This window comes from Pipistrellus hanaki (genome assembly GCF_964339955.1).
Source record: "Pipistrellus hanaki genome assembly, chromosome: 16".
NCBI lineage: Eukaryota > Metazoa > Chordata > Mammalia > Chiroptera > Vespertilionidae > Pipistrellus > Pipistrellus hanaki.
The window spans coordinates 22,473,615-22,495,530 of record NC_140518.1 but is presented as its reverse complement, the minus strand read 5'-3'; the positions used below and the strand labels follow the sequence as shown (position 1 = coordinate 22,495,530).

The window sequence follows — 21,916 nt, the reverse complement described above, 5'->3', positions numbered from 1 at the left end:
TTCTAGCTCTCTATCCCTCTCCCTTCCTCTCTGTAAAAAAAAAAAAATCAATAAAATTTATTTTAAAAGAAAAGAAAACTGTGCTATGAGCGCTACCATGTTTTCCCTCCAGCAGACCGGCAGCGAGCATTCGAAAAGTGAAGGATTTGCTAAAGCGGCCATCCTATGTTGCTCCGAAAGAAATCCTAACGCACCTAGGCAAAGACAGATTTCGTAGACCTCCTCTCCAGCCCCTCCACGTCCTCTGTTTTGCAGGCCGTCTTTCCCCAACCCTGCACCCGAACAAGAGCTCCAGCGTAACCCAACTGCTGCACCTTAGAACGGGGAGCCCATGCCCAGCCCGCTCTGGGGATATTACTTGCTTACCTTTCCAGCAACTTCTTAGGCCAGGCAGGACGTTAGGAACCAACGGCCTCAGAATTCACCTTGCTCCAGGCTGGTCTCGCAGAAAGCCGTTGGAGGGCGGGCGGGTGGGAGGACTGGACGCGACCCCTGGAGGAGGCGGGCTGGCCCATAATCCCCCGCGGTGGCGAGGGCGGGAAAGGCAGGTGGCGGGCTAGTCCACAGTCTCTCTCGATGGCGAAGGCTGGGAAGGCAAGGAGGCGGGGGGCGGGGGGGGGGGAGGGGCAAGGAAATGGGAGACAGCAAGAGAAAGCCTAAAGAGGCTGGAACCCTGTAATGGGGACCCAGATGCCTCATCTGTCCGTTCCATATCCCAAACCGGTCACTGCCCAGCGTGTGTGCACGTTACTTCCACCGGGGTGATCATACTGATGAACAGCCCTGAGATCTCCGCCATGGGCAGAGTGAGGGAATGTGGTGTGCAGGGCCCACTGGGCCTGGCTCTCCATCCTGTGGTCTCCACCTAGTAAGAAGATAGGTGGAGACCACAGGATGGAGAAATAGTAAGAAGATAGGTGGAGACCACAGGTGGAGACCACAGGATGGAGAAAAAAAAAAAAAATATATATATATATATATATATTTGATTTTACAGAGAGGGAGAGGGATAAAAAGTTAGAAACATGGATGGGAGAGAAACATCAATCAGCTGCCTCCTACTCGCCCCCTACTGGGGATCAGGCAACCAAGGTACATGCCTTGAACCAGAATTGAACCCGGGACCCTTCAGTCTATAGGCAGAGGCTCTATCCACTAAACCAAACCGGTTAGGGCTGTTAGGGTGTTTTTATTTTTTTATTTTATTTTATTTTTTGTCCGCTGGAGTCGAAGAATGAATTCACGGAGAGAAGATGGTATAGCAAAGGTGGACATTTATTAAAGAACAAGTACAGACTCCCACATAGGGAGGAGGAAAGGGTCTCCTAGGGTGTATTTTTAAAATATATTTTTTAATTGATTTTTTACAGAGAGGAAGGGAGAGGGATAGACAGAAACATCATCGATCAGCTGCCTCCTGCACACCCCTACCCGGGATGTGCCCGAAACCAATGTACATGCCCTTGACCGGAATCGAACCCGGGGCCCTTCAGTCCCCAAGCTGACGCTCTATCCATTGAGCCAAACCGGTCCCGGCTAGGATGTATTTTTAACGGGGAAACCGTATTGGGTTTTGGAATATTCACAAAAGAAAGGTGCATTCTCGGGGGAAATTTAGTCTATGCCTTCATGGAGTCGCAGAGCTCAGGCCATGTGCCGCCAGGCCGCAGACCCCGCCCCTTCCGCTTTACGCCTGACGTCACGCTGCGCGGCTGGGCGGGGCGTGGGGAGTTCCGCCCTCTGGGATTTGGCGGTTCTGAGGGACCGGGCGGGTAGGCGTCCGACTTTGAAATGCAGCGGGATTTAGTTAGCTTTCCCCTGTCCCCGGCGGTGCGGGTGAAGATGGTGTCTGCAGGATTCCAAACCGCCGAGGAACTCCTAGACGTGAAGCCCTCCGAGCTCAGCAAAGGTAACGACTGCCGGCGTTAAACGGTGGCACGCCGGCCGCGATCGGTGTCGCCTTCCATCTCGGTTCCCTCTCCTTCCGTCTCCGCAGATTCTGCTGCCGCCCTCGGCAGCGTTTACAACGTGAAAAGGCTCCTTAATTACACTCACGCATGGTGTGGACGGTTAGAACTATGGGCTTGGAAACATTTACTTGGTTGCTTTCTCTGCCAGTCCCTTGCCTGATGCTCTGAGGATGACGTCATTCATACGCCAAAGAACCCTCCTTTGCCTGGGCCATGCCTGGGATACAGGCGAAGGGACTGATGCTTGGGGAGGTTAGGTAACTTTTCATAATGACCGGGCTGGGCAGTGGTAGAGCCAGGATTGGAACTCCTATAGGCTATTTTAATTTTCGCTGTTCCTAAACCCCAAAGGACAGGGATTAAATTTGAAAAGTGAAGGATCCATGGAAGGAGTAGAGATACTAAGAGTGAGGAAAGGGGTAGAAAGAAGACAGTGCTTCTTTTTGTAACTCCCTGAGAAAACCCTAAACCTCACATTCCAGAACACGAGGTAACACGCTGGTGGCGACCAGTGCACCCCGAGGCAAACAAAAATAAAGCTGTCCGCAGTCAGTCTCGCTGAGTACATTATCCGATGGTATGCCTAGAACTGTAATATCAAGATACAACCGAATTGTAAATCATTGTCCTTAACAACCGAATTGTAAGTCATTGTCCTATAAAATGAGGAGGTTTCAATTAGTCACTCAAGAATAAATGTGGGTGGTGGTGGTGCTTTCTGAGCCCTGCGCAGGCGAGGGGGGCGGAAGAGGAGCGCGGAGAGTACTGGACATTCAGGGAGACAGGCGGGTGTGTGTGTGGGGGGGCGGGGGGGTAGGAGTTGGGGGAGTGGAGGAAGAGCGGGAAGAGCAGTGCCAAAAAAAACAACACACACAACAGAATAAATGTAGACCCAATGTTAATTATTTGTTTTAAATCTTACACCTCGCATGGTATCCCCCAAAGTTTTATGGGTTTCTTTTCTTTCAACAAGTTGGTTTTCCAGAAAAGGAATGAGAGAATCTGAATGATGAAAAGATAACTATTGCCCTGGTTTTGCTCAGTGAATAGAGCGTTAGTCTGAGGGCTGAAGGCTTCTGAATTTGATTCCGGTCAAAGGCACAGGCCTGGGTTGAGGGCTTGATCCCCAGAGTGGGGCATGCAGGAGATGGCCAATCAATGATTCTCATCATCGTTGTTTCTGACTCTCCCTCTCCTTTCCTCTCTGAAATCAATAATCAATAAATATATTTAATATATTTTATTGATTTTTTTTACAGTGAGGAAGGGAGAGTGATAGAAAGCTAGAAACATTGATGAGAGAGAAGCTGCCTCCTGCACATCCCCCACTGGGGATGTGCCCGCAACCAATGTATATACATGCCCTTGACCAGAATCAAACCCAGGACCTTTCAGTCCGCAGACTGACGCTCTATCCACTGAGCTAAACCGGTTTCGGCGAAATATATATTTTTTAAAAGCTAACAATTATTGAGCATTTTGGATGGTCTGGTTTTCTACCAAGCTTTTTACAAGTATTGTCTCATCCATTTTGTAGAAGAAAAAATCTGAGACGCAAAAAAGTCACTTACCCAAACACGGCAATACATAGTGCTGCAGCCAGGCTTTACAGACCCAAGTAATTTGACCCCAAGAGTTCAAGCACTTAAATTGTATAGGATTTTTCTTGCCTTATCATTATTGTGTTTTGTTAGCACCAAATTTATATTTTATATCCTTATCAAATCAAGCACTGATCAAACTCCTAAGTGATATCCTCACAATTATTTCTCCCCTCAGCTTGTTTTTTGTGTTTGTTTTATAAATATGTTTTTATTGATTTCAGAGAGAGGAAGGGAGGAAGAGAAAAACATTGATGAGATAGAAACATGGATCTGCTGCTCCTGCACACCCTCTGCACACCCTGTACTAGGGATTGAGCCCACAAGTTAGGCACCTGACTTGGGAATGACGGCCAGCCATCTGAGCCACATTGTCCAGGGCAGCAGCTTATTTTGTAATTATTATTTTATCTTCTTAGGCCATATTATCAGATAGGAATGAAATTGTGTAGTTAAGGAAAGTGTAAGTATATTGTTTAAAGTATATTTTTAAAAATATTTGTGCAGCCCTAACCAGTTTGGCTCAGTGGATAGAGCATCTGCTTTTGGACACAAGGGTCCCAGGTTTGATTCTGTTCAAGGGCATGTACTGTGGTTGCAGGCACATATCCAGTGGGGAGTGTACAGGAGTCAGCTGATTGATATTTCTCTCTCGTTGATGTTTCTAACTCTCTGTCCCTCTCCCTTCCTCTCTGTAAAGGATCAATAAAGTATAATTTAAAAAATAAAAAATAGCCGAAACCGGTTTGGCTCAATGGATAGAGCGTCGGCTTGGGAACTGAAAGGTCCCGGGTTCAATTCCGGTCAAGGGCATGTACCTTGGTTGTGGGCATATCCCCAGTGGGGGGTGTGCAGGAGGCAGCTGATTGATGACTCTCTCTCATCGATGTTTCTAACTCTGTATCTCTCTCCCTTCCTCTCTGTACAAAATCAATAAAATATATTTAAAAAAAAAATAGTGCACAAAAATAAAATATTTGTGCATTAAATAGTTATTCTCATTAAATAGAGTGATACATGATTTTTTCATGCCAGTGTTCCCATGAAAAGGTTTTTTTTCCCATGGAAAGTTTTTATTATGAAAAATACATGCACTTTTTTAAAAGCAAATTCTTTTTTTAAAAATTTATTTTAGAGATGAAGGGAGAGAGTGAGAGAGAGAAACATTGATGTGAGAGAAATATTGATCAGTTGCTGCCTCTTGTATGTACTTTGACCAGGGTTTGAATCTAACACCTTTCAGTGTACAAGAGGACACTTCAAGCAATTGAGTCATGCACTCCTTTTATTTTTATAATATTTATTTATTTATTTATTTATTTATTTATTTATTTCAGAGAGGAAGGGAGAGGGAGAGAGAGAAACATCAATGATGAGAAAGAATCATGGATCGGCTGCCTCCTGCACATCCCCCACTGGGGATGGAGCCCGAAACCTGGGCATGTGCCCTGACCAGGAATCAAACTGGTCGTTAGATGTGCATTGACCTTTAAGTTCCTAGGCCAATGCTCTATCCACTGAGCCAAATCAGCCAGGGCTCAATTCTGTTTCTGAGGTAATAAATTTTTTAAGTATATGAGGACTGAGAAAACATCAATCCATTTATTAACTTAAAAGGTTAAATAGTTAATGGAATGTTACATTTTTATGTTTTCTACTCTTGGCATCACTCTTGCTATCTAAAAATTAAAATTAATAAAGAAAACCAAGTAGCATAGTGTGCTATTTTCATATCTCTCAAGAATCTGTGTTTTTTCTTACTCTACTTTCAGAAGTTGGGATATCTAAAGAAGAAGCCTTAGAAGCTCTGCAAATTATAAGAAGAGAATGTCTCACAGATAAACCAAGACATGCTGAGTCAGGCAAGAAATGTACAGCACTGGATCTTCTTGAACAGGAGCATACCCAGAACTTTATAATTACCTTCTGTTCAGCACTAGATAATATTCTTGGGGGTGGAGTACCCTTAACCAAAACAACAGAAATTTGTGGTGCACCAGGTGTTGGAAAAACACAGTTATGGTAAACTAAAATGTTCCCTTCTTAAGGGTAGGCTTAACATTTTATGTAAGTCATAGAATATTGTGCTATGGATCTGTAGTCAGACTGAAAAAGACATGTATGTGTTCACAAATTTTTGTGTTTGTGTACATGCCTCAAACAAAAACCAACTGAATATTTGTTACTTTAGCATTCCATCTTGATAAATTGATATGATTATTTTAATATAAAAAGTGTTTCTTTTACAACATTGTAATGCAGTCATTAGGATAAAAAAGCAGTCTTCTACTTTATTACATAATTAATTCCAGAGAATGTATTTGAAAATCAAATGTTTGAAAGCAGAGCCCGATCACTGTGGCTCAGTGATTGAGCATCAACCTAGGACCAAGAAATTGCTGATTGGATTCCAGTTAGGACATATGCCCAGGTTGTGGGCTCCATCCCTCGTAGGGGTGCATGCAGGAGGCAGCTGATCAGTGAAGTTCCTTTCTCATCAATGTTTCTATCTTTCTATCCCTCTCTCTCAAAATCAATAAAAACTTAAAAAAGAAAATCTTAGACTTAAAAAAAAAAAGTAGATTTATATATAGTAAGAAAGGGTTCCATTTCCAGAGGTCTAAAAACACCGCTAAAATTCCTTAATCATAATTTTATAGGCATATCCTTTCCGTAATCTAAGCATCAATTGATTCACATATACAGGGTGGGGCTTACAGTACTTTTTTTGGAAAATAATATAATAAGTAATACAAGATTAAGCTTTTTATAATAAAAATAGTAGGCTTAGAGTAGTTTATATGGAAAATAATATAATAATCCTATATAATAAAAGGCTAATATGCAAAGCAACTGAACAGCAGAATGACTTGTCGCTACATGTGCACTGACCATCAGGGGCAGACAATACAGGTGTTGCCTGGGTGGTCAGTGCGTTCCTACAGGGAGAGTGCCACTCAGTCAGAAGCCAGGCTCACTGCTGGCCAGTGCAGTAGCAGTGATGGGAGTCTCTCCCAACTCTGCTGCAGTGATAAGCCGTCTGTCAGACATCCCCCCAGGACTCCTGGACTGCAAGAAGGTGCAGTCAGGCTGTGGGACCCCTCACCCCCGAGTACAGGAATTTCTTGCATCACCCTCTAGTAAATAATAACATAAGAATAAACTTCTTGTACTCCCAGTTATAATCCTATTTTAGCCCCACCCTGTTTTGGGAGCCATGGAGAACCAGCCATCTCTGTTGTCTGGGGTGTATATTTGCATTTATAAAACATTTGGTGACCTGGAGTTTGAAGATCACTATGTTAGAAGATCATTATAATGATTTGCTTATTTGACTTATTTCTCTTGATAGTATGCAGTTGGCAGTAGATGTGCAGATACCGGAATGTTTTGGAGGAGTGGAAGGTGAAGCAGTTTTTATTGACACAGAGGGAAGTTTTATGGTTGATAGAGTGGTAGACCTTGCTACTGCCTGCATTCAGCACCTTCAGCTTATAGCAGGAACAGGTATGGAAGAGGGTAAGTTAGCAAGTGATTCTCTTTTTTTCTCTATTGTAAAAGAAATTTGTACTCATCTCAATTCTTAGCGAGAGACCATTTGGAAAGTGAAGCTAATGACTTGACAATGTACTGGTGTTAAATTCTCATAGCCTTCTTAAAAGTTAGAAATGCCACAACCTGAATTGGCCTTTTCTTCCCCTTTTATGGCCCTCACTATAGGAGCTCTAGGGCAAAACTTGTGTATATATTTCAGTGTATGGCTTCAAATCATACTTTGGCCTGCCAGGTGTAAACTAATTTTGTTGGAACTTCACTATAAGTTTTGTCTCAATGCACTCACTACATTAAGTGCATTTAGTGTATTGACTTTCATACTGGCTTTTCCAAAAACAAAAACTATGTTTGGAAGTATTTGGGACATTATGGGGCTATGAGTAGTATGTAAATGACTTCAGGACTATGTTACTTGTATTGCTAAAGTGTTTGGAAGTTTTTAATAAAAATGTGGGGTGTGCAGGAGGCAGCTGATCAATGATTCTCATCATTGATGTTTCAAAATCTCCTTCTCCCTTCATCTCTGAAATCAATTAAAAAAATATACATATATATTTAAATCCAGCTGATTACAAACATTTTTAAAAATACTGAGCTAGTTTGGCTCAGTGGATAGAGCATCAGCCTGCAGACTGAAGGGTCCCAGGTTCAATTCCAGTCAGGGCATGTACTTTGGTTGCGGGCACATCCTCGGTGGGGGGTGTGCAGGAGGCAGGAGGCAGCTGATCAATGTATCTCTCCCATCGATGTTTCTAGCTTTCTATCCCTCTCCCTTCCTCTCTGTAAAAAATCAATAAAATATATTAGAAAAAGAAAAAGAAAAAGCCACCCTCACATTTCTGTCCTGATGCCCGACAGTCCAGTTTCTCCCCCTATGTGTCTGAGTTACGAGTCTTGCCTGGAACTGGAGTTCAGAGCAAGCAGGAGCTTGTATCTCCCTCCCAATTAAAAAAGCAGCACACCTGGGTGCCAGCCTGTTCCGTGCCTCTGCACCTCTTACCAGTCTCAATGCGCTTTCTTCTTTACCTCTTTAGTTGCAGAACTTCCACTCAGACAGCTTTCCCGTGGTTCTGGATGATAGTTGTTCTGTCTTTTAGTTGTAATTTTGATGTGGTTGTGAGAGGCAGCACATACAGTGGTTACCTATGCCGTTATCTTGGTACCTCCTCTATACCACAGGTTTTTAATCCACTCATCTGCTGATGGGTGCTTAGGCTGTTTCCATATCTTAGCTATTATAAATTGTGCTGCTATGAACATAGGGGTGCATATATCCTTTCTGATTGGTGTTTCTGGTTTCCAAATTACTTATTTTTTAAAATCCAATCCAAGTAGGGAATTTTATTTTATATCATTGATTCTAGTTAAATTATCAAGTTATACTATAGCATTTAAGGGGAAAAGACTTTTTTTTTGAACATTTTTTCTTTAAACTGTTAGTTTGTAATCCTGTGGGAAAAACAAACAAGAAAGAGAGATTCCAGTATGTTACCTTTATTGAGTGGAAGCCAATAACTAGAAATATGAAAACACAGGCATAAAAACTAGTTGTATTTATGTATAAACAGTTTCTAGATAGTCTAGTATGTAAGGAAACAATGGAAAGGATGAACGAAGAGGACAGGAATTATGATAGTTTATAGTGATTTTGCTAAAATTTTGTCTTCTTTCAAATAAAGTCAAGAGTTTTGTTGTTCACAGTGAAGCATTTTGTTATTCAAAGGTATTGTTTTTCTTTTCTTTTTTTTAAAATATATTTTATTGATTTTTTACAGAGAGGAAGGGAGAGGGATAGAGAGCTAGAAACATCGACCAGCTGCCTCCTGCACACTCCCTACCGGGGATGTACCCGTAACCAATGTACATGCCCTTGACCGGAACCGAACCTGGGACTCTTCAGTCCGCAGGCAGACGCTCTATCCACTGAGCTAAACCAGTTTTGTTGGTATTGTTTTCTTTAGTCACCAATATATCAAAACAGGTAACTAATTATTTTAAGATTGTTTTGTTGTTTATTTCAGCGCACCCAAAGGCTTTGGAGAATTTCACTCTTGAAAACATTCTTTCCCATATTTATTATTTTCGTTGTCATGACTACACAGAGCTACTGGCACAAGTTTATCTACTTTCAGACTTCCTTTCAGAACATGCAAAGGTATGGCTCAAACTACTGAAATACAACTTACCAATGTAACTAATATATCTTAGGAAGTGTCTGGTTAAGCCAATTCAGAAAATTTATTTATTCCTTGCCCTATAATTTATTTATGTTTACATTTATTTAGCATGTATATATTAATACTATGCCCAAAGTAAGAAATTGAAATAATATAAAAAGCCCTACTTAGTTTGGCTCAATGGATAGAGCGTCAGTCTGTGGACTGAAAGGTCCCAGGTTCTGAAAGGTCCCAGGTTCGGTTCTGGCAGGGGCACATGCCTGGGTTTCAGGCTTGTCCCCAGTAGGGGGCGTGCAAGAGGCAGCCAATCAATGATTCTCTCTCATCGATGTTTCTATCCCTCTCCCTTTCTCTTCCTCTCTAAAATCAATGAAATATATTTTTTTAAAAAAGAGGTTCCACCTCTAGAAATGGTGAAATAGCTCCTATCAAACAAACTGTATAGAGTGGTATAAAATAGAAAATAACATTTCGCTTCTGCTATTGCTCCCTAGTACCTCTCCCCAAAGTTGACCACTATTAATAGTTTCTTGTGTGTCTTTTCAAAAATATCTTTATACATATTATAATATCTAATTCCCCATTTTTAACATTTGTTGATGGGATTATACTGTATTATTGTTCTACATCTTCCATTTTGGCTTAGTGTTTTGCATATCTTTCTGTATCATTACATACATATATACCTTATTCTTTTCTCAGCTGTATATTCATTTTAAGCAAAAGCTTTTGGTGGGGAAGTAAAATGGTATAATTGTTGTAGAAAACAGTATGTGATGTGTATTTTACCATAATTAAAAAGGTTGGGGGGGGGGCCCTCTAGTCAGTTTGGCCCAGTGGATAGAGCATTGGACTAAAGGTCCGCAGACCGATGCTCTACCGCTGAGCCAAACCGGTTTCGGCTTTTAGTGCTATTATTAACAATGTTTTGGGAATAATCCTTACACATATCTCGGGGTACATTTGTAAGTATGTTTATGGGATAAATGCTAAAATTAGAATTGCAATGTTAAAAGGTTATATGTATTTTTAAAAGGTTTTTAAATAGATTTTTAGAAAGAAGTGGAGGGAAAAGGAGAAAGAAACATAGATGTGAGAGGAAAAAGTTAATCTGCTGCTCTCCTGCATGCTCCCTACTGGAGATCAAGCCCACAACCCAGGTAGGCATGTTCCTTAACCAGGAACCAAACCAGCAACTTTATGATACACCAGATGATGCCCAAACAACTGAGCCACATTGGCCAGGGCCCCATTTGGTAACGTTTTACTTTTGGCTTTTATGAGTTTAATGACAAGCCCTGTTTTATCCTCATTCTGTAATTCATTGGCTTTCTACCTTCAGTATACTCTCTTGAGAAACCAAAGAAATTCACCAGACCATCTCTAAGAACTTCCATCCTAAACTTGGGAAAGCTGTCACTGTGAATAGTTACCACTTAGCAGAAGGTCCATATCTCTGTAATTTAGCCACTTTCAGTAAAATCTGGACTGTGGGGAGGAAAAACAAATTTGCATTTCCAGGCATTAGCAGAAAGGTCCTTGAATGCCCTGGGTATTTAGAGCTCCCTACAAATATCTTGGTGTCAAAACCTATAATTATGGAGTTTTCCTGTGGAATATTTTTGTTGTTGATTTGAGCTAATGATCATACCTAGTTAATTCATTAGTTTTCTAATAGAAGAATATATCCTCAATTTTTGTGTAGTTCACAATGTAATGGGTACAGACACAACTTTTTTTTTTTTTTTAATATATATATTTTATTGATTTATTACAGAGAGGAAGAGAGAGGGAGAGTTAGAAACATCAGTGAGAGAGAAACATCAATCAGCTGCCTTCTGCACTCCCCTTACTGGGTATGTGCCTGCAACCAAGGTACATGCCCTTGACTGGAATCAAACCTGGGACCCTTAAGTCAGCAATCTGACGCTTTATCCACTGAGCAAAACCAGCTAGGGCATAGACACAACATATTTTTGAAGATCAATATGATTTTTTTTTTTTTTAAATTTATCCTAAGGATGAATGGCTGTCTTTTTTTTTTTTTTTTTTAAATATATTTTATTGATTTTTTTTTTCTTTTTCTTTAAAAAAAAAAAAAATTTTATTGATTTTTTTACAGAGAGGAAGGGAGAGGAATAGAGAGCTAGAAATATCGATGAGAGAGAAACATTGACCAGCTGCCTCATGCACATCCCCCACCAGGGAAGCGCCCGCAACCAATGCACATGCCCCTGACCGGAACCAAACCTGGGACCCTTCAGTCTGCAGACCGACGCTCCACCACTGAGCCAAACCGGTTTCGACTATTTTATTGATTTTTTACAGAGAGGAAAGGAGAGGGATAGAGAGTCAGAAACATAGATGAGAGAGAAACATCGATCAGCTACTTCCTACACACTCCCCACTGGGGATGTGCCCGCAACCAAGGTACATGCCCTTGACCGGAATCGAACCTGGGACTCTTGAGTCTGCAGGTTGAAGCTCTATCCACTGAGCCAAACTGGTTAGGGCAAGGTCAATATGATTTTAACATTTTCCCCATTACTTCATTAAAAGTTTAGACAATCAGCAAGACAAATCAAGCTCTGATCTATGGCTGATTTATTTGCTGCTTTCTATGTAGAAAATCCTCCTAAGTTGGCTGATTTCAAGCTTACGGAATGTGGAGTAGAGAAGAAACACTGTACTGTAGTACATCACTATGCAGTAGTTCCACTATAAAGATAAAATAGGTGCAAATGATCTAAAGAGCATAGATAATAGTAAAATATAAAAAATTAGGAAAAAATGATTTTTCAGTATTTATTATCTGTATTTTATTTTATCCAAATACTTATATGACTTATTTACTCATAACTTTTATGTAGTTTTATTTTTAATGGCTGTATTTAATGACTGATTTGCATAATTTCTGAAAATTTAGCTTAACAGCCTATAGGTTTTGGCTTTAGCTCACCACTGTACCTTCCTGATATAATTTCCTATCATTCCCTCTCACTACATTTTTTTTCTGACCCTTTAACATCCCAAACTTACTTGTGTCTTTAGTCCTTTGCCCTTCTGACTCCTTATACATAGATTGTCTTTCCTTCAAGAGGTTCTCTTCCAGGACTCAGTTCTATTGCCCGACTTCTCATTGATGCTTTTTCTCACATTGAAGTTAGCCTTCCTCTACCTCAAGAGCTACTCGTTCTTTGTCATATTATCCAGTTTTAGGTCTTCATAACTCCTGTCATTATCAGAAATTGTTTTATTCAGTATGTGTTTGTATGTTAATTGTCTCTTACTCTACTAGTACATAAGCTGCAAGAGAACTTGTTCTCCAGTGCCTATAACAGTGACTAAGATATAGGTGTCAATAAATATTTGCTGGATGAATAAACGAATACTCTAAATAAAAGCTATGAAAATGGCTTATACATTGCTTCACAAAAGCCTCTTCTTTAGCCTAATTCTTATCAGATAGAAAAAAATATCTTGTAGTTTTTTCATTTGTTTACTCTAACTTCACTGTAGGTGCCATTATTTGAATTATATTAGAACGAAACTGTCATGAAAGTGTTTATCATCTGTAAGTAAACTTTCTTGATTATAATTTAAGATAGAATTGCCTCATGCTGAATTCTGTATTATAACAGATTCTGTAGTGATTATTTGCCCTATAGTATGTTTAAAATTAAGGGGGAAAAGTATACCATTAAGTTTTTGAAGAAGGTGTAGTAATTTAATATTTGAAGAGTTTTAACATAGAAGGAATCCTCAAGGTAAGAACTAATGTAATTAACTGAGAAATTTGTTTAAGACTTCAAAAGTGTTTTTTTGTCAATAAAATATCCCTGTAAAACACAATGTGTAGTGGCAACTGATAAGAAAATTCTTTTTTTTTTTTTTTTTTTTTGCTGAATTACTTTTTTAAGTGGATAAATTATCAAACCAGAGCACATTTTAGCTTCTGGTAATTAATACAGAGGCATTGGATGTATTACCCTAGCCAGGTGGCCCAGTTGGTTGGAGTGGCATCCTATGCACAAAAAAGGTTGCTGGTTCAATTCCCAGTCAGGGCACATATGTAGGTTTTGGGTTCAGTCCTGGTCAGGGCACCTGCAGGAGGCAACCTATTGATGTTCTCTCTCTCTCTCTCTCTCTCTCTCTCTCTCTCTCTCTCTCTCCCCCCCCCCCACCCCTCTCTCTCCCTCCCTCCCTCCCTTCCTCCCTCCCTCCCCTCTCCCTTCCTCTCTCTAAAATCAATAAACATATCCTTGGATGAGGATTTAAAAAAAAGGGAATTGGCCCAGCTTTTGTGTCTCAGTGGTTGAACATCAACCTGAACCAGGAGTTAGGTCACAGTTCGATTCCCAGTCAGCGTAAATGGTTGGGTTGAAGGGCTTGATCCTCAGTAGGTGGCCGATTGATGATTGTCTCTCATCATTGATGTTTCTATCTCTCTCTTTCCTTTCCTCTCTGAAATCAATACAAACATTTTTAAAAAAAGCATTGGATGACCTAGCTGGTTTGGTTGGCTTGTGGATCGAATGGTCCTGGATTCGATTTTGGTCAAAGGCATATACCTCTATTGCAGGCTCCTCCCCAGCCCCGGCCCCGGCCCTGGTCAGGGTGCATGCAGAGGGCAACCAATCGATGTGTTTCTCTAATATCAATATTTCTCTGACTTTCCTTCTCTCTTCCACTCTCTATAAAATCAATGAAAAATATCCTCGGATGAAGATTTAAAAAAATAAAAAAGCATTGGATGAAAAGATATATCCAAAATAAAGCCTTTATAAAGTTGGGAATAGAACACTGGATTTTAAGGTTTTTTTTATGCAATGGGCTGTGATTTTTTTTTTTTAAATATCTTTTATTTTTAAAACCAAACCTAATATCATTATTTCTTCTGTATTTAGGTTCGATTAGTGATAGTGGATGGTATTGCTTTTCCTTTTCGTCATGACTTTGATGACTTATCCCTTCGAACTCGATTACTAAATGGCTTAGCCCAGCAAATGATCAGCCTTGCAAATAATCACAGATTAGCTGTAAGTATAATTAAGAGAATTCTGTAATAGTTAAGAAGATTGTATCAAATATTAATGCCTACAAGTAGCAGAATATAATTTCTCAGGTCAATAAAAAAAGGATATATTGGGGGGGGGCAATGTTAAAATATGTACACAGATAATAATTTAATAAAAAAAATATTTTAAAAAAGGATATATTAATGTACACATAGTTTTAAATATAGTTTTATTTTGGCTTGGCTATTATAAAAAAATTAATTCTAGTCATAAGTGTTGTTTATTGATTTTCCTGGAAAAGAATAAGCATAAGTAAGATGCCATATTTTAAGAATGGACTTTGGTAAATTGCAGTGTTTTCTTTGTCTAAATATACTTGATGTGTTTTGGGTAAGCTCTTCCAACATTCCCATTTTTCTTTTAATTTGAGTCTTTGATTATTATATAATGTATAATCATAGACTCAGGTGAATAGGAAAATGATATTTTTGGAAATGGAGGTAACTCTTAGATTTGAAATGTGAGGAGAAAGATAAAGATAAGTTCAAAAGTGAAGAGATAAAAAGGAGTGAGTTAAAAGCTTTTTTTTAAATTGTGTTTGCCAGCACTTCCTATTCTGCAATGCTATTCCACCAGTGACACAAATATACACACTTATATGTGAGGGAGATGAGAGCTCAAACTGCTTAACTTGATTTTCTTTCTTTCTTTTTTTTAAAAAAATATATTTTATTGATTTTGTACAGAGAGGAAGGGGGAGAGATAGAGAGCTAGAAACATCGATGAGAGAGAGTCATCGATCAGCTGCCTCTTGCACACCCCTACTGGGGATGTGCCCGCAACCAAAGTACATGCCCTTGACCGGAATCGAACCCGGGACCCTTTAGTCCCCAAGCCGATGCTCTATCCATTGAGCCAAACCGGTTTCGGCTTAACTTGATTTTCTTATCTTTAACCTGAATCCTTAGCACATTCCTGTTGTATAATACATCGTAAGTAAATAAACAATTACTTGCTAAAGTAATTTCAAAACGTACATCTTTTCTTTTGAGCTATTAGATTTTTTTTTTTTTTTGCCATATACTGAAAAGCATAGTACCCTGTCTGAATTATTTTCCCCCCCATTAATTTGTATGTAATTTTATGCATTCTGTTAATATCCATGAAGAGCCCCCACTTGGGGGCACTCAAGACTAATGAGTTGCCATAGTTCCTTAGGTTTTTATTTTTTTTAAACAAAATTAGCCAATCTTTTCTGATAAAAAAAAAGTAATGCAGGCCTGGCTGATGTGACTCAGTTGGTTGAGTGTTTTCCCATACACTGAGTGGTCGCAGCTGGTTCACTTCCCAGTCAGGGCACATCCCTGGGTTTTGGGCTTGATCATGTAGGAGGTGGCCAATCAAAGTGACCCTTTCACATGGATGTTTCTGTTTCTCTCCCTTTCTCTTCCTTTCTCTCTATCTCTCATATCAATAAAAAAGGTCATATTAAAAAAATTATAAAAAATATTTAAAAAATAATGCAAATAACACAAAAAACTATGCCGTATTTAAGTAATATAAACATTTGCAAATTCACATGAAACAAAACATCCATATATATGATTAAGTGAAAAAATTCAAGTTGTATAATAATATATTTAATGGATCCCACTTTTTATTTTATTTTATTTTATTTATTTTTTAAAAAATATATATTTTATTGATTTTGTACAGAGAGGAAGGGAGAGAGATAGAGAGTTAGAAACATCGATGAGAGTCATCGATCAGCTGCCTCTTACACACCCCCTACTGGGGATATGCCCGCAACCAAGGTACATGCCCTTGACCGGAATCGAACCCGAGACCCTTCAGTCCCCAAGCCGACGCTCTATCCATTGAGCCAAACCGGTCTCGGCTTGTTTCGGCAAGTTTTTAAAATATTATTAAAAAGGTTTTCATTACCTAAATAGTATTTCTTTAGATTATATTGAGAATACTAAAATCATAAGACTATTTACTTGATAAGTTTTAGGGGAGACTCATCTAATTTTCTCACATTTTGTTTTTGTAGGTAATTTTAACTAATCAGATGACAACTAAGATTGATAAAAATCAGGCCATGTTGATACCAGCATTGGGTGAGTAGTAATCCAATAAACATATTCAGTTAAACATGTTTTCTCTACTTCTTTAATTTGATGCTTATGGGTACTATAAACTCCATGAAAGCAGAGACTGTATGTGTCTTATTCACTGAGAAATCTTAGCACAGAGCACTGTGCCCTTAGATATTGACTCATCCTTTCAGTTAACAAACATTAACTTAGCATCTACTATATAGAAACTGTTGTGTCAGGTACTAAACTTATAATATTCATATGATGATTCTTGCCTTCAGAAAGCTCACAGTCTTAGGAGTAAGAGTGAATCCATTCAAATACAAATTACACTACACTGAATAGATTAATTTTGTTTTTAACCTCAATCATGGTCTTGTTAGAATATGTTTCAAGATTTATTTATACTAAAATCTTTAAGAATAGTCTGTCAGAGTTTTTGCTTTTTTTCTGGTGGTTAGAAATATGCTAGTTTTAATATATGAAAGATTGATAAATATGTTTATTCAAACTATAAGGTTTTCTAAAAATAAATAGAATATACTGATCTGCAATATTTTATTATATATGTAAAAATTCTTTAATCTCAGGATGTTACCAACATACCAGGTTTAAAGTATACTCTCATTATGTTAAATCAAGCAAAGTTAAACTGTATGTAGTCAGATGCATTCTGAGAGACTTATAACCCAGGCAATATACAGTTATTGTGCTCTTCTTCCCTCAGGAGAAAGTTGGGGACATGCTGCTACAATACGGCTGATCTTACATTGGGATCAAAAGCAAAGGTCAGTGTAGAAACAAGTTAATTATTCTGAAGATTGGGTTAACTATACTAAACACCAGTTTCTTAGAGCTAGTCCAGTGGATGGAATCTACAGTGCCCCATGAAATAAAGCTTTTGTTACCTTGTCCTTAATCACCTACAGCAAACAGAAACTTGTTTTTATCTGCACATTTAGCTACATAAGAAATGCTTTGGGATTTTAATGATGGGCTGCACCTGAAATGAATAGTGGGCCAAAGAATGTTACCTTCTAAAGCTCTTAGAAATCAAGTACCATTAGCCATGCCGAAGGAGGTGGGTACTTTGTGTTCATGGGAGGGATTGAAAGGATAAAATTGGGACAAAAGGTTAGCTTTAGGACTAATTTATGTGGAAAATAGGATGGCTTTTCTTAGTTGTTGCTTAATGTATTTCTTGTATAAAATTGTGTTTTGTTTTCTTTTTGTATTTTCCTGCCTTGCTTTTGTTATCCAATTACTTACCTGACTTTCACTGGTATTGTTCTTTAAAATAAAACTATGACAGCATGAAACCTTTGCATTTGTTTTTAAAGCTGCTGAGCAATTGAACAAACCAGCTTTTATTTTCTTTAAAATAGGCAATTGAAAGCTGCAAAATCTTTTATTCTGCACCTCTAGAAATGTCAGATTTATGCTAGACTCTCTGCTTTGAGATTAATTGTCATAACCTAGAGGACTTGGTTTTGAAATGCTCTTGAAAGGGGAAAATTGAGACAGCTTGTGGGCAAAGATAGAAAATAGGATTACTTAAATACATATTGGGTCTGGTCAGTGGTATGGTCTATTTCTTTATCTGTATTTCTTTGTTCTTTTAAAAATGTTTTTATTGATTTTAGAGAGGAAGGAGAGGGAAAGAGATAGAAACAACAATGAGAGAATCATTGATCAGTTGCCTCCTGCACGCCACCACTGGGGCTTGAGCCTGCATCCTGGGCATGTGCCCTCCACCAGAATTGAACCTAGGACCTTTCAGTCTGCAGGCCAACGCTCTATTCACTGAGCTAAACCGTTAGGGCTTGTTCTATTTTTTATACACACACACACACACACACACACACACACACATATATTGATTTCAGAGAGGAAGAGAGAGATAGAAACATCAATGATGAGAGAAAATCATTGATGGACTGCCTTCTGCACACCCCCTACTGGGGATCAAGTCCGCAACTTGGGCATGTGCCTCTGACCAGAATTGAACCCGGGACCCTTCAGTCTGCAGGCCAATGCTCTATCCACTAAACCAAACCAGCTAGGGCAATAGTTTTGTTCTTCATGGTTTAAAACCAGCTATCTTTAAGTCATTAAAGATGCATGACATCTTGTATGTGCTTTATATTTTAGTTTACTTTGAAAGGATGGAATTCACACTGAATCACACTGGAGGAAAACAATTATGAAAATGAACAGTTTGAGTTTGAACAGAAAACTAAAATACCTTGACTAGCCAAATATATATTGAGAATTGAATTTAAGTATCCCATCTTATGACTCAATCCCCACTCTTCACCAGCAACACCTGATTTTTATCTTTTAACTAATGATGGAATTACATTCTAATAGAAATACTGAAACATTCTAATTATGGAATATCATTCTAAAAGGATTACATTGGTCTCTATCCTGCATATTGTGCATGTTTTCCTTCAATTTATATCTTCATGATAATATGAGACTCAGATTGTTCAAAATTATTATACCACTCTTTGCCAAGAAGATCTGGTGGTAGAGTGGAGTAATATAGCAACACCCCCACATAGTGTTTCATATGTGCTTTAGAGCACAAATTGTGCTTCTGTCTTGTTTCCTCCTGACCCAAACTAAGTAGTTCAGCCATATGTTAAGCTTCATCTCAGCTGGGGCCATGAGCCAAGTGATTCTTTGCTTTAGTTCGTTGTTGAAAAAGATCTGTTGAGATGCAGACATAAAATATAAAATTTCATTTTTTACTTAGAAATTGAGGAAGTTTAACCTGAATGTTAAGGCCCATTTACTTTAGAATCCTTTTTTTATTGCCTATTTTTATTTATTGATTAATATATGAATGTATATATATTTATTTATTTATTCAATACTTTGTTTAATTAAAAAATAAACAAATTGGTTATTTTGAAAATTTGAAAAATTTTCCAATAGTAGAGCAGGTTTTATTTCTATGTGCTCTTTATTGTTCTGCATATATTCCAATAATATATATGTAAAGTATGTACTATTATTTAAAATCTATATATTCTCTGTGCATTTCCATTTTTTTTCATTTTTTTTTTTTGCATTTCCTTTTTTTAAAATAAAATTTTATTGTTCAGATTATTGCAATTGTTTCTCCTTTTTCCCCCCATAGCTCCCCTCCACCCGGTTCCCACCCCACCCTCTGCCCTTAACTCCTCCCCACTGTCCTCATCCATAGGTGTATGATTTTTGTCCAGTCTCTTCCTGTACCCCCAAACCCATTTCCCTCTGAGAATTATAAATTCACTCCCATTCTGTGTCCCTGATTCTATTATATTCACCATTTTATTCTGGTCATCAGATTTTTAATTCACTTGATTTTTTTTTTTTTAATATATTTTATTGATTTTTTACAGAGAGGAAGAGAGAGGGATAGAGAGTTAGAAACATCGATGAGAAAGAATCATCAATCTGCTGCCTCTTGCACACCCCCTACTGGGGATATGCCCGCAACCAATGTACGTGCCCTTGACGGAATCGAACCTGGGACCTTTCAGTCCGCAGGCCGATGCTCGATCCACTGAGCCAAACCGGTTTCGGCTTGCATGTTTCTCTTTTATTAGATAGGATATCAAAGCATAAGCGACCATTTGTCTGACTGGTAGCTATAACACACACTGACCTCCAGGGGACAGACGCCCAATGCAGGAGCTGCTGAGCTGCAGTGACTTGGCAGCTGTGGTGACTTGGTGGCTGCGGTTCTCGGGTGATGCACTTGGAACCAGAGGAGGGAGCCTGATTCCAGGTGCATCACCCAGAACCTCCCTCTTGAAATCTGGGACCCCTCCAGAGAGTGTCGGAGAACCAGTTTTGGCCTGATCCCTATAGGCCAGGCCAAGGAACCCCACTGGATTCCTGGATTCGTGCACCAGGCCTCCAGTATTAGTATGAGTGTATGTTTCTTATGTATATCCCAAAATTTGTCTTAATACTTCTATAATACACATAAAAAATCAAAACTATTGCAGAAAGTTTGAAATATATAAACAAAAAAAATCTTTATAATAACTTTTAATTGTAGTCTTCTAGTTTTTTTTATATATGTGTGTATACATACTCAAGTGCAGGATTATACAGCATAACTTTTACTTAATGTAATATTGAAATTTTCCTTATTTCCTTAAATGTTTCTTCCACTATGTTTTCTTAAGCATAAACAGTATCTCGTCATGTATAAAATAGTTTATTTCAGTAATTTTCAGCCTTTTTCAGATCATGGCACACATACACTAAGTATTAAAATTCTATGGTACACCAAAAAATACATTTTTTGCTGGTCTGACTAAAAAAATAGGTATAATTTTGATTTATTCATACTGGAAGGCTATTGTGTTAGCTGTTGTAATTTTTTATTTGATAATCAAAGGGAAAGAAGTCAGTGCAATAAAACTAGTCAAGTATTGCATATTTAAAAATTTTTTGCCACACTGTTTGAAAATTGCTGGTTTGTGTTTTTTATTTTTATTTATTGATTTATTACTTTTTTTCAGAGAGGGAGGGAGTCAGAGAAACATTGATTTGTTGTTCTACTTATTTACGCATTCTTATTGGTTGCTCCTTGTAGGTGCCCTGTGTGTGTGTGTGGGGGGGATAGAACCCACAACCTTAGCATATTGGGATGATGCTCTAATCACTTGAGCTATCCTATTAAGGTGAAAATTGTTGGTTTATTTGAATCAGTTATTGGACTTTTAGGTTGCTTAAAATTTTATTTATATAAACAATATAAATAATTGTTAATGTCTGTAATAATTATCACTAGTCCCTGCATACATATAGCTATTGTTTGAAGGGAGTACTCTGATATTTCTTTCTGTATCCTTTGAGAACAAAATAGTAGAATTATATTTTTAAAAATTATAATTTTAAATGATCAAGTCGGTCACCTGAACTAATTAAGATTACGTGTTTGTGTTTTGTCTCCCCCCACCCCAACAGGTTGGCAACATTGTACAAATCACCAAGCCAGAAGGAATCTACAGTACTGTTTCAAATCACAGTCAGTATTATTATTATTATTATTTTTAAATATGTTTTTATTGATTTCAGAGAGGAAGGGAGAGAGGGAGAGAGATAGAAACATCATTGATGAAAGATAATCACCAATCCACTGTCTCCTGTATGCTCCCCACTGGGGACTAAGCCTGCAACTTGGGCATGTGCCCTGACTGGGAATCGAACTGTGATCTTCTCCTGGTTCATAGGTCAGTGCATAAGCACTGAGCCAACACCTGTGGGCAGTATATTAAATATTTTTAAAGTGAAAGTTGTTAAAAATTTTCATAAAAATATACCAACCTTACTAATTTTGGTTTATAGATATTATAGATCTGTCATAGTCACAAAATATATCCTATTTTATTTTTTTTTATTTATTTATTTTTAAAAATATATTTTATTGATTTTTTACTGAGAGGAAAGGAGAGGGATAGAGAGTTAGAAACATTGATGAGACAGAAA

The 21,916-nt window shown here is 38.3% G+C and overlaps 2 protein-coding genes across 5 annotated transcripts in view; one reads left to right on the top strand and one right to left on the bottom strand.

The window, feature by feature from the left end:
- The window catches only part of LOC311610938 (E3 ubiquitin-protein ligase TRIM37), a 267,677-nt gene that overhangs the window by 77,160 nt on the left and 168,601 nt on the right, over window positions 1-21,916 (bottom strand). The gene's annotated exons all lie outside the window — the stretch shown is intronic.
- The window catches only part of RAD51C (RAD51 paralog C), a 28,965-nt gene continuing 8,744 nt past the window's right edge, over window positions 1,696-21,916 (top strand). The window contains exons 1-8 of one of the 4 annotated variants that reach the window (XM_084862596.1): window positions 1,696-1,909; window positions 5,344-5,593; window positions 6,924-7,090; window positions 9,148-9,281; window positions 14,211-14,342; window positions 16,375-16,441; window positions 17,148-17,208; window positions 21,395-21,455. In XM_084862596.1, the coding sequence (XP_084718722.1) occupies window positions 1,792-1,909; window positions 5,344-5,593; window positions 6,924-7,090; window positions 9,148-9,281; window positions 14,211-14,342; window positions 16,375-16,441; window positions 17,148-17,208; window positions 21,395-21,455 (990 nt within the window). In that variant the 5' untranslated portion in view covers window positions 1,696-1,791. The remainder of the gene's footprint in view (window positions 1,910-5,343; window positions 5,594-6,923; window positions 7,091-9,147; window positions 9,282-14,210; window positions 14,343-16,374; window positions 16,442-17,147; window positions 17,209-21,394; window positions 21,456-21,916) is intronic. The other 3 variants (XM_084862597.1, XM_084862599.1, XM_084862598.1) reach the window with 3 other exon arrangements.